Source organism: Lampetra planeri, chromosome 65 (assembly GCF_965212315.1).
Source record: "Lampetra planeri chromosome 65, kcLamPlan1.2.h2, whole genome shotgun sequence".
NCBI classification, from domain to species: Eukaryota; Metazoa; Chordata; class Hyperoartia; order Petromyzontiformes; family Petromyzontidae; genus Lampetra; species Lampetra planeri.
Window position 1 is genome coordinate 1,549,816 of NC_136171.1, and position 20,072 is coordinate 1,569,887.

General features: G+C 49.6%; 1 protein-coding gene across 1 annotated transcript; it reads left to right on the forward strand.

Annotated features, from left to right (window-relative positions):
- On the forward strand, window positions 1-8,624 carry PFDN2 (prefoldin subunit 2). Its single transcript, XM_078619897.1, has 3 exons — window positions 1-967; window positions 5,624-5,747; window positions 6,079-8,624. The coding sequence occupies exons 1-3, from the start codon at window positions 807-809 to the stop codon at window positions 6,289-6,291; spliced, it is 498 nt and encodes a 165-aa protein (XP_078476023.1). The 5' UTR covers window positions 1-806; the 3' UTR covers window positions 6,292-8,624.
- The last annotated feature ends 11,448 nt before the right edge of the window (window positions 8,625-20,072 follow it).

The following is a 20,072-nucleotide window of genomic DNA, read 5'->3' on the forward strand; positions in this document are numbered from 1 at the left end:
TAAGATGTCTAAAGCTTACTCTTTGGTTATTTCGGTAAAGTCACGTAGAAAGAAAATCAATTAAATAATAGAGTATGGCGTTTCGATTGCAACACAAGCAACCTTCATCAGGTAGAACTACATTTTATAGAGAGACAAAGCACAGACATGGAAACACACAGACAGACACACAAGCAGAGAGAGACAACAGAGACACACAGAGAGACACACAGAGACACACAGAGACAGACACACAGAGACACACAGAGACAGACACACAACATAGACACACAGAGAGAGACACACAACATAGACACACAGAGAGAGACACACAACACAGACACACACAGAGACAACACAGACACACAGAGAGACAACACAGAGACACACAGAGAGAGACAACACAGAGACACAGAGAGACACACACACAACATAGACACTCAGAGAGAGACACACAACAAAGACACACAGAGACCCAATGCTTCTGTGTCGAGGCCTTAAATAAAGAGACAGGGCGGGGTTGGGCAGACAGAGATGTGGGGTCTGCTTACGTAACACTTCTTCCGGAAGCCGTCTACCTCTGGAAGATATTCAAGTTCCAGAAGATAACTTCCGGAAGACGGCTACCACACGAAGAACGTCAAGCTCTGGAAGGCATCTTCCGGTAGACATCTTCCGGTTCCAGAAGATAACTTCTGGAAGACGGCTACCACTCGAAGAACTTCAAGCTATGGAAGGCATCTTCCGGTAGATGTCTGCCGGTTCCAGAAGATGTCTTCCGGAAGAGGCGTACAAGGGGCCCTTCTGGAAAGAGCCCCGAGGCGAAGATGGCGGCCCCCAGTACGCGGCCCGCGGGCGCCTCTCGCTCGGATAAGAAGTCTTCCTCCGCGGGAGAGAAAATCGTGGCCGGCTTCAACAAACTGCGCGGCGAGCAGCGCGCCCTGGCCGCCAAGAGCGCGCAGCTCGACATGGAGCTCACCGAGCACAAGTGAGAGGAGGAGGTCGAGCGGCGGGCGGGAGAGGAGTGGGGAGAGGCGGGAAGGCGCTAGGCGAGCCGCAGGCCTGCTAGGCCGCACCGCTGTTTCTCGCGTAGAGACGGGGGCGAGGGAGTGTTACTCACACTTTACCTCACTACACGACCTGCCGACCGTACACTAATAGTAATACGTGGCTTGTCACGACCAATATTCATGTATTATTTGGGGTGGGATCGACCTGCCTCATGGCAGAGACACTAAAGAAATGTTCGAAACCACCTCGACTCAACCGTACAGTCATTCAGATTACTGTGGATGGAGGAGGGCAACATCCCCTTTCATTCCTGGGTGTCCTGCTGGGACGTGCACAGGTTACCATAACACATGACGCAAGTGCACGGCATGCAGGCGCTGACTTAAGACGAACGATCGCGTCTCCCCCGCCCATCAACGATGCTCTCGCGTCAACGACGTGTCATCGTCACATTTTTTTCACTCTCGTCTGTCTTGTAGTGCCAATGCGCTCAGTTAAGTTAATGCACAACTTTCTGGCACGATTCAAGATTTGAAGTTTTCGGGACTGCAAGGAGCTATATTCTTTGGTTCTTTCGGTAAAGTCACGTAGGTGAATTTTTTTAAATTAATAAAATCACGACGTTTCGATTGCAACACAAGCAATCGTCATCATCAGGTGTGACAACCACAGCAAGATTTTTTTTACTGAAGTGGGAGAGATGCCAAGGTTAGGGCAGTTATTTAAGTCCGAGAGGGTGGGGGGAAAGGGAGAGGAGGGCGAGCGCTGCAGGGACGTTGAGAGCAAAGAAGCTACATGATTGCTGCCAAGATCGATGATGGCGCCCAAAGAAAAATAGCCGCACTGCTAAACGCTGAGGATGCAATTAACTCGGTAAAATAGACTAGTACCCGGTAAATAAGATGGAACAACTATGAACAGTAACATTTTACTTGGTTACTAACATCTTTCCAATGATTACTCAATTTGTATCCATCATCTCGGTTGAAGTTATGTCTATGTTTATACTGGTAGGAACGAAGTGAACCAGCCTACAATAGATTATATCGTCCGTCCGTCCGTGTAGCAACATCGCCCCCTACTGCAAACACTTGGCAGGACCCTACAAAAACCTTTAGACTCAGTGACGCTTTCCTGGCTAAACAAGTGTAACATTCCCTTATAATTCCCTGAGATAGCTTTTAATTAAAACATTTAAATTAAAAATTAACTCACAGCGCCCTCAAGCCTACAGCTAGGCCTAAAGCCTAGAACTAGGCCTCAAACTCTCCCTTCGTATCGTACCCCCACGTGTGTGAAAGGGAGTTAATTTTTAACAATGTTACATTCCCTGATGTTTTTAAATAGAAACATTTAAATTTAAAGCTTTTACATGAATAATAAAAACATTTCAATTAAAAATTAACTCACAGCGACCTAAAGCCTACAGCTAGGCCTAAAGCCTAGAACTAGGCCTCAAACTCTCCCTTCGTATCGTCCGGTTAGGTGTAGCAACATCGCCCCCTACTGCAAACACTTGGCAGGACCCTACAAAAATCATTTAGACTCAGTGAGGCTTTCCTGGCTAAACAAGTGTAATAATACATTATGTTTATATTCTTTGGTTATTCGTTCCTACCAGCCCACCCCGCAGGGTCCTGTTATATCTGGATGGCTTCATGAACAAATCTGATACGAGTCTCTTATTTAAGACGTAGGAGCCTTTCGCGACCAATATTAGCCAGCACCCGACACAGCCAGTTAGTAAGGTTTCTCATGTAAACAAAACATGGCAAACTTGATTTGGAGCTTTCGTGACTGCAGGAATTACTTTTTTTCCGGTAAAGTCACGTAGAAAGAAAATAAATTAAATCATAGAATACGACGTTTCGATTGCAACACAAGCAATCGTCATCAGGTACGAATGAATGATGAATGAGAAAAACACCTAGTAATCTTAGAAATACAATGCAATACAACACAGTCTAACATAAGAGTCAACACCCTACCTGGTTAATTACGTTCTTCCAAAGATTGCTAAATTTGAGAGAGAGACAAAACACAGACACGGAAACACATAGACACATAAGCAGAGACAACACAGAGACAAGAGAGAGAGACACACACATAGGCACACAGAAATAACGCCTCTGTGTCGAGGCCTTAAATAGAGAGGGAGGGGGGCAGAGAGAGGGGGGGGTAGAGAAATTAGCATGTCAATGAGAGATTTTGAGCTTTCGTGACTGTAGGAATTACTGTTTGGTTCTTTCGGTAAAGTCACGTAGAAAGAAAATAAATTAAATAATAGAATGCGACGTTTCGATTGCAACAAAAGCAATCTTCATCAGGTACGAATGAATGAGAACAAAACCTTGTAAACTTAGAAATATAATGCAATACAACACAGAGTCGGCTAACATAATAGTCAACACCCAACCTGGTTGATTACGTTTTTCCAAAGATTGCTAGATTTGAGAGAGAGACAAAACACAGACACGGAAACACAGACAGACACATCAGCAGAGAGAGACAACACAGAGACACACAGAGAGGGACACACACATAGGCACACAGAGAAACAACGCCTCTGTATCGAGGCCTTAAATAAAGAGAGAGGGCGGCAGAGAGAGAGGGGGGGGGGGTAGAGAAATTAGCATGTCAATGAGAGATTTGGAGCTTTTGTGACTGTAGGAATTACTAGAGAGACAACACAGAGACACCGAGAGAGATAAATAAACTTAATAAAACAAACTTAGTAAAATTTACTAGTGCAGCACACCAATGTGTTGGAGAGCAAACCCACAATTACTATTTGAGTACGAAGTTTTGCAAGTAACTGCTGCAACTAGCATCATCAGGCGACATCCAGAGTTGTGCTAGATTTAACGACGCAGTTGTATTTACGCGATCTAATCCAAAAAAAAATTATGAACCAGTTTCTTACGTCGTCAATTCCAGGGGCTCAACTCTGGGGAATACGGCAGCGTTATGCGACGCATAGGGGACCCAGTCAGCCACAAAACAAGTAACATGTTTAGAAAAATTATTGAACAAAATATTCCATCAATTAACCATGAATGCCAAAAAAAACACTGTTACAAATGATAAAGTAATATTTCCGAAAAATACACACAGCATAAAATCTAGTAGCGGTACTGCTGGTGTGTGTTACTGAATACCACCAGGATTTTTTTGCAAACTGACATGCGCATGAAAGCAAGACGCATTATATCTTCGTGAGTATTTCATATTCTTTGGTTCTTTCGGTAAAGTCACGTAGATAGAAAAAATAAATGTTAATAAAAATTAAAACTACGACGTTTCGATCACGTCACAAGCGATCGTTATCAGGATCTATTTATATCTACGTGACTTTACCGAAAGAACCAAAGGATATGAATTCCTGCAGTCACGAAAGCTTTAAGTCAAAATTTGTGAGTTGTTACTTTTACATATTTTTATTAACTAAATAATATATATGGTTTTAGCCTACATATTGTTGTTTACAGGTTAAAAACCATCTGTAGCCATTTCAGTAAAAGTGAGTCAAGAGAAAGGAGTGGGGGGGCCCACATTCGGATCTTGCATAGACTCCCCCTCCCGTTGTAATGGCTCGTTGCGCACCTGGTCAAGCCATTATTATGCGTCCGGCTGAAACAGTGTCTGATGATGAGCACCTAAAATATGGGAATTAAATACGTTACGAAAGCCCGATATTGTAATGGGTACATTAAACAAGTGGGTGGAGCAATGAGTAATTGAAATGCAATAAATTTACTAACACAGTTAAAGCAATCAAACGTTCGTATATCGCAGGAATCTTACCTATCAACGTAATTTTTTTGTCTGTCCATCTGTCTGTGGATGCACACTTGCGAAGGATTTGGTTCGCAAACCTTGGGGCTTACGTTTTGCAAAAGTAGCCGGGTACCACGCCGTGAACCCCGTGGTGAGCCAGCGCTATTCCGTTTTCCCATTAGTCAACTTTAAAGTAGTAAAACTAACACTTTAGTGGAAATTATTATTTATTTATTTCCTCGCGCCGCTAAAGCTGCCCGGGGGTTGCCCCTAGCAACGCATACACGTCATCAGTGGAGGGGGGGGGATTTCTCATTTGCGTTCAAAATGTAAAAAAAATACACAACTCTGAGGTAAATTCATCAAAGTGTCATGTCCTCTTCTCCCCCCACCCCAATGTGTACACTTACTAGCATAGGGTCGGTAGATACGAATATTATAGCGCTTAGACAGTATTATTGTAGCGTGGGCAGGGGGATGGTGGAGGGGATAGCGGCTCAGCCCCAGTCTGCCAAGGTGCCACCTCGGCCGGCTGGGCAATTTAGGCGAGGCCAGGAGCTCTGCATGGAAATAGGCCTCACCACGGCAATGTGTGTTGATAACTGCATATTACATTTAACTGCATATTACATTTTTAATAATAAAGGTTTTTGGGTTAGATCGCGTTATTTATAAATGTGTCGCAACCCTCCACCACCCGACACGGCCAATCGGTAAAAAATGTGTCACGTTGACAAAAATAAATAGTTCACTGCTTTAGCCCACTGGTGTGTTAAAGCGTGAATCGCTAACAGCATTCGCCCCAACAGTTTTTTGAAGGCTATACGGCGGGATCTTTGTCTCTTGTGCACTGTAGCCTGGTGATCGACGCCCTGCGTGACATCGACCCCGAGCGGCGCTGCTACCGCATGGTGGGGGGGGTGCTCGTGGAGCGCACCGTCAAGGAGGTGCTGCCCGCCCTGCAGAGCAACAAGGAGCAGGTGGGGATGGAGGGGTCTCCGCTCCGCATCCCACTGTGCGGCGTGTCGTATTGTGTCGTGTTGTGCCGTGTGTCGTGTTGTGCCGTGTGTTTTGTCACTTGTTGTATCGTGCCGTGTTGCGTGTTGTGCCATGCGTCGTATCCTGTTGTATCTTGTGTCGTGTCAGATGTTGTGTCTTGCCGCATGTTGTACCATGTCATGTATCATGTCGTGTGTCTTGTCGCGTGTTGTATTGTCATGCGTCGTACCGCGCCGTGTATTGTGCCGCCTGTCGCACCGCGCCACCTACCGTAACCGTCCGCCTATATCCCCACGGTCCCGCCCCCGCCAGATTTCGCGGCTGCTGGAGGCGCTCGCCCAGCAGGTGTCGGCCAAGGGGCGTGAGATCAACGAGTATCGCGAGAAGCACAACATCCGCGTGCGTGGCGAGGCCGACCCTATACCCCTCGCCGTCGCCGGCAGCAGCGGCGGTGGCGACGGCGGCGACGGCCAGATCCCCGCCAAGCCCAGTGCCGCCGGCGTGCTGGTGTCCGAGACCGGGTAGAAGACGCGGCGGCAACGGGCGCCACCGATGGAGAGCGTGGGGGGGTGGCGTGGGGCTGCGGTGATGGGCAAATCTGGTGGAGCGTGCGTGTGCGGACATGCGTGGCAACTGGCGTGAGCACAGCGTGTGCACCGCCTTGCACCGCCGTATGCGCAGCATAGCCGCGGCGCACAGTAACGCGTCGTGGAACGCAGCGTCCCTTTGTTGCACGTGTTTGTGTGTATTTGGACAGCAAATGAAACACAACAACAAGCAGTTAAACACGGAACACTCGCACACACTGCACACACTGGACGAGCGCACAGCATGGTACAGAGCTGCCCATTGCTACACATATCCAGCACCACACTTAACACCGCACCATCCTTAACACCACACCACCCTTAACACCACACCACCCTTAACACCGTACGCTACTCTAAACACCGAACAGTTACATAGTGTTCCATAATTTTACACACTCTACGATGCAGCACCGCACCATTCAACGTAGCACTGCACTGCAGAACCGTTTACAGCACAGCAAATACACGCTATGCCGTACAGCATAGTGCAGAATTCCAGTACGTATCACTGGACTGCACACAGCATAGCACGCTTCACCCCACGAAGCGGCAACACACTGCGAGCTACGTACAACACAGCTAGCGCAGCATTGCGACGGCACCATGGGCGCGACTGATGCACGCACCACACAACAGGTCTCCCCCGCCACACGATCGTGTAATTTCTTACCGATAGTCACGAAACCCTTGCGACGAATGGGTTGAGCGCCCTGTGCGTGTGTGAGAATGTGCGCGTTTTTTTTATATAAGTTAATGTCAGCGTGTGAATCCCCCCCACCCCCTCCCAAATGCATGGGTTTTCTCCGGGCACTCCAGTTTACTCCCCTCCGAATGTCCGAATGCAGTGAGACTCTCCCACCAAAGAGCCTCGAGGCTTACGCGAGGGTTTGCATGGGTGTTCTGAGAGAATTATATTTGCTTGGGCGCGATGGTCGTCGATTCCCGGCTCACGGCCAACACCACCAGTAAATATATCTGAGCCGGTCCGAGGCCTCCCCGAGGTCGACTCGGCCTCAAAGGAGTACCTGGAGCGGTGTCGTAAACATCACCACTGGGGGAGACAAAGGCGGCCGGGCGTAGTGCTGGCCACCCACCCCCTCGTGTGCTGTGCCGGCCTTCATAGGTGCTCCTCGCCAACGGCACTTGCCCCAACAATCTGTTGAGGCTATGGGGGGGGGGAGTCTTTGTGCGTGCGTCAGTCCACAGCCGCTCCATGCACAGCTCGGCGACGTGGTGGAAACTGGAATCTAACCTCCCCCGTCACTTCGAGCAGCGTTCGTCGTCTTAAGCCAGGGCTATGGGAAAACTACGGACTTCATTCCCCTGTGGCCACGCGGCGCCATTTCGCATGCGGCCCAGCACTTCCATTCGGGCGCGCAGATGACGGTGCTCCGTCGCTGCAACAAGTCGCATCGCGGCCTCGCTCGTCGTGTGCTAGAGAGGGGGAATGACACGCGGCGAGCCTGACGCAGCTCTGCTTTTCTCATATCCCAAGCTCTCAAGGCAGTTTGCGTCACTGCAAGGAATTTTTTTTTGCAGTGACACAATCCCTGAGGTGTATTGTGTGTGTGTTAATGCCTGGTTTGCGCCAGTAAATGTTCCCCAGCCCTGCTCCTAAGCGCAGAGAAACCACGTTCACCAGAGCGCAGGGCTTCAGAGACACTGGTCCTCTCGGCCCCCAGCCGATGTACAAATACACACACATACCGATTGTCAGCTACTGGCTTGCAATGACCCCGCAGAGTGGTGGGATGCTATGGTGAGAGAGCACGACTTGCTTGTTGGAAAGTTCAGAGTTAAAATCCCGGCCAGTGGACAATTGGACTTTGAATCCCTCCAATGTAAAAATAAAGTATCGCTTTCTAAAAATGCAACGGTGACTGTTCACTACTGAGTGGGCACCCACCTCCACCATATGAATGTGGAGTTGCCACCACAGTCTGAGAGATTAGCACCTTAGCACTCATTTAAGTGGGCAACCACTTTAGCATAACCACCCGTGATGTACCATGACTGGACTGGCTGCCGTACATCAAGGAGCCTGGTGAAAGTGTGGAACGTTGGGCCAACGGTTCCAACCGCATCGCAACGTTGGCTCGACGTTGCATATTTTCCTGGGGGGGGAGGATGGGTGATCGGTTGCAGTGTTGGCTGCAGTGGGGGATGGGAGCTTGGGAAATCCTGCACCAGATGAAGCTGCCAGGCTGCTGCTCTTGCTGTCGGTGTCGATACAAGAGTCTGAACGATTAAACGGCAATGGTTTGTTGATATTGTAAGCTTTCAGTGTTGTGCTTGTCATATGTGATCATGTCACTGCCGCACAGTACTCAATCGTAGAGAGAGAAAATTACTCGAGGGTGCTAAGAGGAACTACAGACAAGGCAGGTGGTGAGCCAACGCCAGGAATTGCCAAAACCCTGTGGTCCTATACATATTAAGGTGTTCATTGGCCAATTAACCCTTTCCCGTTCCTGTCTGCAAGTTGCAGGGTGTGTTCGGACGTCCCGTTCACCGCCGAATCTTGGAACGCACGAGCGTCTGCATTTTATTTAGAGAGGCCGTCGTAGCAGCGCTGTTGTTTTTAAAGACGTACTCTCCAAAGAGAACCGTAGCGACACGACCGCCACTGCATCAGGTTCTCGTTTAAGGTGGAGTCGACCTAGGGTAAGACCCAGGACCAGTTTGGTTATTCTTTCAACGGTGTTGGCTGTGAGTGGGAATCAAACTGGCTACCAGAATTCGTAGCGTTGCACGCTTATCACCGTGCCATCGCTCGCCCACAATTGTTATGAAAGAAAGGGTAGCACCGTTTAGAATATCCCTCGCAACCAGCTTGATGAACAGATCTAGCTCCATACAGCCCACAGGCATAATAATATAGCACAGCATTGCTACCGAATATGGGTGAGAGAAAACAATTTTTGCAACACTGCAAGATACTAATTTCCAATCCGGCTTTCTCATCCTTTGTTCTGTTATCTCCGCTGTCCGCCATATCTCTCGGAACTCTCTCTTGAACTCCTCGTTCCAAATTGCTGCTGCGCCCTTCTCCCCCACCCCCGGGACGTCGTCTCCGTGCCCTGCTCTCTATCACGCTCTGAGCTCGCCTCTCGAACCCTACTCATGTCCTCTCCGCTAACCTCTCCTTTCTGGATACCTTCCCACACCTCGAACCGACTTTCCTCCCCATGCGTCCAAGTTGAGCGGCGACTGTCCTCGCCTTGCCACCTTCCCCCAGCTCTGCTCCGACTCTTTGTCCTCTGTGGGGACTTCCAACTTTTTTTCTGCCCACCGCAACACTCCAATCCACCACGTCCCTCACCATCCTCACCCGGTTTTTCTCTGCACCGATGACTGGGGACCGCACTCAGCCGCGTCCCAACAACGCATGGAGGGAGAAGGGTGTGGATATTTCACCCAGGGGACTGCACCAAATTACGAATGTGGTGAGATGCAAACCACCATGTATATCAACGATGACTACCCAGTGCACCGCGAGTATTCTGGTGGAACAAGTGGACTCCACTCATCTTCCACCCCGGACGCTGTCTTGGAGTGGCTTACACACAAATAACATAGCTTTCGTGACTGCAGGGATTCATCTTGGTTCTTTCGGTAAAGTCACGTAGAAGGGAAATAATACAAATAAAACAAAATACAATTTTCACGACGTTTCAGCCACAACGCAAGAAGCCGTCCTCAGGTGAAGAACAGGTCTGTCGGAAAGACAGCATCTGAATGAACACCAAGCTTGGCAGCCTATATTTAAGCTGGGTTAGGGGAGGAAGGGCGCCTTGACAAAGAAATTTGCATATCAACAGAGTAATTTAGCATATTTATGGAAAATGCAGATATGGGATTAGTCACTACTTGTGGAATGCGTAGGAGCGGGGGGGGTCTCAAATCCATTATGCCCGTGCATTATGTAGGATTAGCAGCAACAAAGGGAGGAGGTAGGGTTATCAGTAATAAAGGGAATGGATTTTAATAGCTGCAGCAGCCAAACCACCACGTAAAAAACGAAAATATAAACTACATCAATATCATCAATATACTAAATATACTCTCAAATAAGCTGAGCTACTAACAGTAAGTCATACATTACAATTCTATGTCACAAAACATATAATATGCCTCCAGCTAAACTTTTTCCTTACCTCACACGGATCTACCCCGTACTATATACTGCCATAGACAAACCCAACATTAAATTATATACTGCATTACTATATACCACCCTAAACCTTGGACTAATACATTGTAATATTACACTGTATTATTCTACCCACCCTACTGTATACCACACTGCTGTATATTCACTATACAATTACGATACTATACATTATATTAAACATTACACTTTTATACTATTAATTATTATACAATCTGCTATACACTATACCAGGGGTCTGCAACCTTTAAGACATAAAGAGCCACTTGGACCCGTTTCCGAAGGAAAAAATAAACTGGGAGCCGCAAAACCATTGCAACATTTAAAACAAATATAACACTGCATATATTGTTTCTTACCTTATTGCTATATACAGGATCGTGCAGTCAGCTGTCAATCTGAATAAAAAAAGGACTTTTTCACTTAACAATGTAAAATATATTTTTGCAAATTAATAGCTAAATTACCTGGTTAATGGGATTTTTGCTCCTGAACCTCAGTGCACAGTGTCTGCACATCAGGGCTGTAAGACGTCACCTTCATTTTCACACAGGCTTGCAAGCTGTCATCTGTGAGGCGTGATCGATGTTTGTTTTTAATATAGTTCATGTTGGAGAAGACCTGCTCACATACATATGTGGAGCCGAAGATCGACAGGACTCCAAATGCATACTTTTTCATGTTTATATAAGTGTTGGGGATGGCATTCCATGTTTCGAATACAAGTTTGTCCTGTTTGGGAAGGTTTTCAATATCACTCCATTTATGATTCTGAGCCAGAATGGCCTTCTGACGGGCAACATCCTCAAGAGTAGCGGTCAAGCATTTGAACTTGGACACCCATATATCTTTGTCGGCTATATCGGCCAGTTCCATCTCAAGATCAGGTTGACTTACACCTGCAAATGCAGTCATATTCAATAGGGATGGATCGATCGCCAGGGGAGTGACAGGGAAGGATAATGTCGTTTTTTCCTCTCTGAACTCACAGAATCGTTTCCCAAACGAACTTTGCATTGTGGTGATTGCAGACTTGAAATATTCCAAATTTATCGTATCATGACTTTGTTTGAACTCTCTCAAAGAGGGAAAGTGAGACAGTGTACCTCTCTGTAAATCTTTGACAAACACTGTCAACTTGCGCTCGAATGCCAAAACCTCCTCCAGCATGTGCAGGGCTGTGCCTCCTTTCCCCTGAAGGGTTGTATTTAGCGTGTTTAGATGTGCTGTCATGTCTACCATAAAATGTAATTTTTCCAGCCACTCTGGCTGTTCCAGCTCAGCAAAGGTGAGCTCTTTGCTGCCCAGGAAGGTTTTCACTTCTTCCAAACATGTGACAAAGCAACGGCAACGTTATTGCCTGTCACCGGGCGGGCAGTGTGGAGCGGAGCGGCGACCTGTCAGCAGCGGCAACGCCAGAGCAGGTGTCACAGTGCGCCTCCTCCCCTCGCTAGCATCCGCCCCGGAGCCGCGGTCAAGGTTCAAAAGAGCCGCATGCGGCTCCGGAGCCGCAGGTTGCCGACCCCTGCACTATACCATTGACCGTCGCGTGAAAAGTACTAAGAGGAAGCAACGAAATATGCCAATGGGAGAGTGGTGGGAGGAGACTTGCAGCGGAGCAAAGACTCCATTCCCTGCGGAGAATACAAAAGATATATAGTCAACTAGCAGAAGTACCCGGCGTTGCCCGGGTGAAAAATATATTTCTTAATAACCTTACATATATACACAGACACTAAGGTATTGTCAAAGCCCGGTGGGCTTTGACAATACCTTTCACCACTCACAACTCACTACTCACCCTCACCATTCACCCTCACAACTCACCAATCTCCCTCACCAATCTCCCTCACCACTCACCCTCACCACTCACCGTCACCAATCACCAAACACCCTCACCACTAACCCTCACCACTCACTCTCACCATTCAGCCTCACCACTCACCACTCTCACCATTCACCCTGACCATTCAGCCTCACCACTCACCACTCACCCTCACCACTCACCCTCTGCCTCACCACTCACGCTTACCACTCACCACTCACCCTCACCACTCACGCTCACCACTCACTCTCTCCCTCTCCACTCACCCTCACTACACACTAATCACCCTCACCACTCACCCTCACTACTCACTAATGACCCTCACCACTCATCCTCACTACTTACTACTCACCTTCACCACTCACCTTCACCACTGCCCCTCACCACTCACCCTCACCACTCATCCCCACCACTCACCCCTAACCACTTACCCTCACCACTCACCATTCACCACTCACCCTCACCACTCACCCTCACCACTCATCCTCACCACTCACCATCACCATAAACCCTAACCACTCACCCTCACCACTAACCCTCACCACTCACCCTCACCACTAACCCTCACCCTCACGACTCACCCTTACGACTCACCACTCAACGTCACCACTCTTCGTCACCACTCACCCCTCACCATCACTACTCACCCTCACCACTCACCATCACCACTCACCCTCACTACTCACCCTCACTACTCACCATCACCACTCACCCTCACCACCACCAATCACCGCTCACCACTAACCCTCACCATTCACCCTCACCACTCACCCTCACCACTAACCCTGACCCCTCACCACTGACCACTCACCCTCCCCACTCACCCTTCCTACTCACCACTCAACCTCACCACTAACACTCACCCCTGACCACTCACCCTCCCCACTCACCACTCACCCTTCCTACTCACCACTCAACCTCACCACTCACCCTCACCACCCACCACTCACCACTCACCCTTCCTACTCACCACTCAACCTCACCACTGACCACTCACCACTCACGCTTACCCTCAGCACTCACTCTCACCACTCACCCTTACTATTCACCACACACCCTCACCACTCACCCTCAACATCAACACTCGCCCTCACCACTCACCATCATCACAAATCCTAACCACTCACCCTCACCACTCACCCTCACCACTCACTCTCACCACACCCTCAGCACTCACCCTCCCCACTCACCCTCACCACTTAACCTCACCACTCAACCTCACCACTCACCCTCACCACTCACCCTCACCATTCACCCTCAACACTCACCCTCACCCCTCTCCCTCACCACTCTCCCTCACCACTCACCGTCACCACTCACCCTCACCACTCACCACTCACCCATCACCACTCACCCTCTGCACTAACCCTGACCCCTCACCACTGACCACTCACCACTCACCCTCACCACTAACCCTCACCATCACCACTCACCCTTACTACTCACCACTCAACCTCACCACTCTTCGTCATCACTCACCCTCACCACTCACCCCTCACCACTCACCCCTCACCACTCACCCTCACCACTCACCCTCACCACTCACCCCTCACCATCACCACTCAGCCTCACCACTCTCCCTCACCACTCACCACTCACTCTCACCATTCACCCTCACCATTCAGCCTCACCCTCACCACTCACCCTCACCACTCACCACTCACCGTCACAACCACCACTCACCCTCACCACTCAACCTCACCACTCAACCTCACCCTCACTACTCACCATTCATCCTGACCAATCACCACTGACCAATCACCACTCACCACTCTCCACTAACCCTCTCCACTCAACCTCACCACTCACCCTCACCACCCACCACTCACCCTCGACACTCACCCTTCCTACTCACCACTCAACCTCACCACTGACCACTCACCCTTACCCTCACCACTCACTCTCACCACTCACCCTTACTATTCACCACACACCATCACCACTCACCCTCAAAATCAACACTCGCCCTCACCACTCACCATCATCACAAATCCTAACCACTCACCCTCACCACTCACCCTCACCACTCACTCTCACCACACCCTCAACACTCACCCTCCCCACTCACCCTCACCACTTAACCTCACCACTCAACCTCACCACTCACCCTCACCACTCACCCTCACCATTCACCCTCAACACTCACCCTCACCCCTCTCCCTCACCACTCTCCCTCACCACTCACCGTCACTACTCACCACTCACCCTCACCACTCACCACTCACCCCTCACCATCACCACTCACCCTCACCACTAACCCTGACCCCTCACCACTGACCACTCACCACTCACCCTCATCATTAACTCTCACCATCACCACTCACCCTCACTACATACTAATCATCCTCACCCTCACCACTCACCCTCACTACTCACTAATGACCCTCACCACTCACCACTCATCCTCACTACTTACTACTCACCTTCACCACTCACCTTCACCACTGCCCCTCACCACTCACCCTCACCACTCATCCCCACCACTCACCCCTAACCACTTACCCTCACCACTCACCATTCACCACTCACCCTCACCACTCACCCTCACCACTCATCCTCACCACTCACCATCACCATAAACCCTAACCACTCACCCTCACCACTAACCCTCACGACTCACCCTTACTACTCACCACTCAACGTCACCACTCTTCGTCACCACTCACCCCTCACCATCACCACTCACCCTCACTACTCACCATCACCACTCACCCTCACCACTCACCCTCACCACCACCAATCACCGCTCACCACTAACCCGCACCACTCACCCTCACCACTTACCCTCACCACGAACCCTGACCCCTCACCACTGACCACTCACCTTCCCCACTCACCCTTCCTACTCACCACTCAACCTCACCACTAACCCTCACCCCTGACCACTCACCCTCCCCACTCACCACTCACCCTTCCTACTCACCACTCAACCTCACCACTCACCCTCACCACCCACCACTCACCACTCACCCTTCCTACTCACCACTCAACCTCACCACTGACCATTCACCACTCACGCTTACCCTCAGCACTCACTCTCACCACTCACCCTTACTATTCACCACACACCCTCACCACTCACCCTCAACATCAACACTCGCCCTCACCACTCACCATCATCACAAATCCTAACCACTCACCCTCACCACTCACCCTCACCACTCACTCTCACCACACCCTCAGCACTCACCCTCCCCACTCACCCTCACCACTTAACCTCACCACTCAACCTCACCACTCACCCTCACCACTCACCCTCACCATTCACCCTCAACACTCACCCTCACCCCTCTCCCTCACCACTCTCCCTCACCACTCACCGTCACCACTCACCACTCACCCCTCACCATCACCACTCACCCTCACCACTAACCCTGACCGCTCACCACTGACCACTCACCCTCACCACTAACCCTCACCATCACCACTCACCCTTACTACTCACCACTCAACGTCACCACTCTTCGTCATCACTCACTCTCACCACTCACCCCTCACCACTCACCCCTCACCCTCACCACTCACCCTCACCACTCACCCTCACCACTCACCCCTCACCATCACCACTCACCCTCACCACTCTCCCTCACCACTCACCACTCACTCTCACCATTCACCCTCACCATTGAGCCTCACCACTCACCCTCACCACTCACCACTCACCGTCACAACCAGCACTCACCACTCACCCTCACCACTCAACCTCACCCTCACTACTCACCATTCATCCTGACCAATCACCACTGACCAATCACCACTCACCACTCTCCACTAACCCTCACCACTCAACCTCACCACTCACCCTCACCACCCACCACTCACCCTCACCACTCACCCTTCCTACTCACCACTCAACCTCACCACTGACCACTCACCACTCACCCTTACCCTCACCACTCACTCTCACCACTCACCCTTACTATTCACCACACACCCTCACCACTGACCCTCAACATCAACACTCACCCTCACCACTCACCATCATCACAAATCCTAACCACTCACTCTCACCACTCACCCTCACCACTCACTCTCACCACACCCTCAGCACTCACCCTCCTCACTCACCCTCACCACTTAACCTCACCACTCAACCTCACCACTCACCCTGACCACTCACCCTCACCATTCACCCTCAACACTCACCCTCACCCCTCTCCCTCACCACTCTCCCTCACCACTCACCGTCACCACTCACCACTCACCCTCACCACTCACCACTCACTCCTCACCATCACCACTCACCCTCACCACTAACCCTGACCCCTCACCACTGACCACTCACCACTCACCCTCACCACTAACCCTCACCATCACCACTCACCCTTACTACTCACCACTCAACCTCACCACTCTTCGTCATCATTCACCCTCACCACTCACCCCTCACCACTCACCCCTCACCCTCAGCACTCACCCTCACCACTCACCCCTCACCATCAACACTCACCCTCACCACTCACTCTCACCATTCACCCTCACCATTCAGCCTCACCACTGACCCTCACCACTCACCCTCTACACTCAACCTCACCACTCAACCTCACCACTCAACCTCACCCTCACTACTGACCATTCATCCTGACCAATCACCACTGACCAATCACCACTCACCACTCTCCACTAACCCTCACCACTCAACATCACCACTCACCCTCAAAACTAACGACTCTCTCACCACTCACCCTCACCACTCAGCACTCACCCTCACCACTCACCCTCACCACTCACGCTCACCACTCACCACTCACCCATCACCACTCACAACTGCCACTCACCGTCACAACAACCACTCACCCTCACCGCTCACCACTCACCCTCACCACCACTACTCACCCTCACCACTCTCCCTCACCACTCTCTCACCACTCACCCTCACCACTCACCCTTCTCCCTCAACACTCACGCTCACCCTCACCAATCATCCTCACCACTCACTCTCACCACACCCTCAGCAGTCACCCTCCCCACTCACCCTCACCACCTAACGTCACCACTCAACCTCACCACTCACCCTCACCACTCACCCTCACCATTCACCCTCAACACTCACCCTCACCCCTCTTCCTCACCACTCTCCCTTACCACTCTCCCTCACCACTCACCGTCACCACTCACCCTCACCACTCACCCTCACCACTCACTCACCCGCACTACTCACCCTCACCACCACTACTCACCCTCACCACTCTCCCTCACCACTCTCACCACTCACCCTCACCACAAAGGGTGAGTGAGGGAGAGTGGTGAGGGAGAGTGGTGAGGGTGTATATATTTGTGTCTATGATGACAGCAGTACATGCTGACGTTTTGTATTTTAAATGTAAAAGCAAAATGTGTGAATGTGTGTGTCTGCGACACGCAGTTTGTTAAAAAGGGAATAGGGCGATTTTAAAGTAATCTACAACCCTTGATTCCTTCGCAACGATAGCAAAGAATCGCTTCTATTCGCGCTTGGGCTACATGTTTAATTACAGAGTTTTATTTCCATTGGTATGTTATGTTTGAAAGTTTTCAGGAGTTTTTAATAATATTTTTGCCCCGGTCAACGCCGGATATTTCCCATTCGTAGCAGTTTATATCGACTCTATAATCAACTTATTTTAAAGGGGAACAGGGCGATTCTAAATGAATCTACAACCATCGATTCCTCTGCGCGATTCAGAAAATCGATTCTTGGCGCGTCGGGTTTAAAAGTAATTACACAGTTGTATTTTCATTGGTATGTAATGTTTTAAAGTTTTCAGAAGATTTTAAATGTATTTCCCCCCCGGGCAACGCTGGGTATATCGAGTTTATAGCACAAAAAGTCTTCTCCTGACACGTGTAGGGTGTCGAGGCCTAGTACCGTGCAGAGCCTCCGGCCTCGCCTAGATGGCCCACCCGGCTGAGGCTAGGGGCTGGGCCGCTACCCCCACCTCCCCCCCGCGCTACAAAAATACTGTATAATCGCTATAATTTTATTATCTACCGACCCTATAATAGTAAGTGCACACATTGGAGTGGGGGGGAAGTGAAACTTTGATGTATTTACCTCAGCGTCGCGTGTTAATGCGTGTGCATATTTTTAACGGGAATTAAAAATGGCGTCCACCCCGCAGCGAAGGCGTCGCTACCCGTTGCCAGGGGCAACCGCCGTGGTCAGCGCCGGTCGGCAATAGTAATAGTAATAGTAAATAAATAAATAAAGAGTAAATAAACAAATAAAGAGAAATCACACGAAATCGAAAATCGGACCGATGTAAAGGCGACGGACGGAAAATCTGAAATGCCTACGGTCACCGCGGGGCCGGGGGCGTGCCCACCTGCAAAATTTTTTCTTCCTAAACCCCACGGCCCGAGCGCCAAATCCCTCCAAAGCGAGCGTACGCAGACGGACAGACAGACAGACAGACGGACAGACAGACAAAAAGTGACGTTTATAGGTAAGAAGACACAGATACATGGACTTGCACACACATACATAGACTGACACACACATAGCCCTACACACATACACATATGGACTGTGACACACAGACATCTACTTTAGATACACAGACATGGATTAACACGCACATATGGACTCAGACACAGACGCATTGACTTACACACACACATCGAGTGACACACACATGTATAGACTTGCACACACATGTGGACTAACACACACAAATGGACTAACACACACATACACATCGACGTACACGCACACACATCAACTGACACACACACATGGACTAACACACACACACAAACACTTTGACGTACACAGACACATTGGGCGTTGTCCGTTCGAAAAAGGCAGACACACACATGGAGTTAAAGACACACATGGCTCTACACGCACACACATATGGACTCAAAGACACACACATCGACGGGCACAGCAATCCCCGATGATGGCACAGCTATGAGTATAGCAGTACTACGTATGACTAAATAGCGTGACGTGAGCGATGGAAACAATAGAAATGTATTGAAGAAATAATCAGAAATCACAGACTGGCAGTAAAGCGTGGCAGCGTCATAAAAGCGCAGCAAAAAAAGGGAAAATTGAGCAACCTAAAAATCCAAAGAGTTTGTGCACACAAACATAATTATTGTAACATGTCAACTTGTTTCATAATGGTAAACAATGAACCTAAGTTATCTGCACACAATATCTGGAAACATATTTGTTTAATAATAATAATAAGCAATGAACGTGATTAATTATCTGCACACAAACATGATTATTGTAATGTTTGTGAACTAATGTGTTTAACAATAGTAAACAATGGACTTGAGTTGTTAGCGTAAGAAGCAAGCAAATTTGTACGTATCATATCCGTGTTGAGGCCTTGTGGCATGCTTAGCCCCCGTCCTGGCCTAAATTGGCAAGGCGGCGGAGTTGGCATGTTGCCAGGCTTGGCGGCTGGACTGCCACCCCCACACCCCCCAGCATCCCCCACCCGTGCAAGAATAATGCTATGTAAGCAGTAAAATATTATAACCTACGGAGTCTGTAGTATAAACTGGACGCATCGTGTTGGGGGGGGCAAGAGGACATGACACTGTGAATTCGCAGCATCATGTGTGTATGTATTGCCTGTAAAACGCGTAAAAGGAAATGTCCTCCATGAGCTGCAGCACTTGGTAGGGTCTGCCCGCCCCCCCCCCCCACGCAATTGGCGTTAGTTGGTACGGTCGACGGCGCGCAATAAGTAAATAATTAATAATAGAAACGGCCCAAATTTGT

What these genes read in the sequence shown, in the direction of transcription:
- PFDN2 (XM_078619897.1), top strand. Translation starts at nt 807, where the DNA reads ATGGCGGCCCCCAGTACGCGGCCCGCGGGCGCCTCTCGCTCGGATAAG. An exon ending in ATGGAGCTCACCGAGCACAA is followed by an intron (nt 968 to 5,623) that starts GTGAGAGGAGGA and finishes TGTGCACTGTAG; the next exon opens with CCTGGTGATCGACGCCCTGC. An exon ending in TGCAGAGCAACAAGGAGCAG is followed by an intron (nt 5,748 to 6,078) that starts GTGGGGATGGAG and finishes CGCCCCCGCCAG; the next exon opens with ATTTCGCGGCTGCTGGAGGC.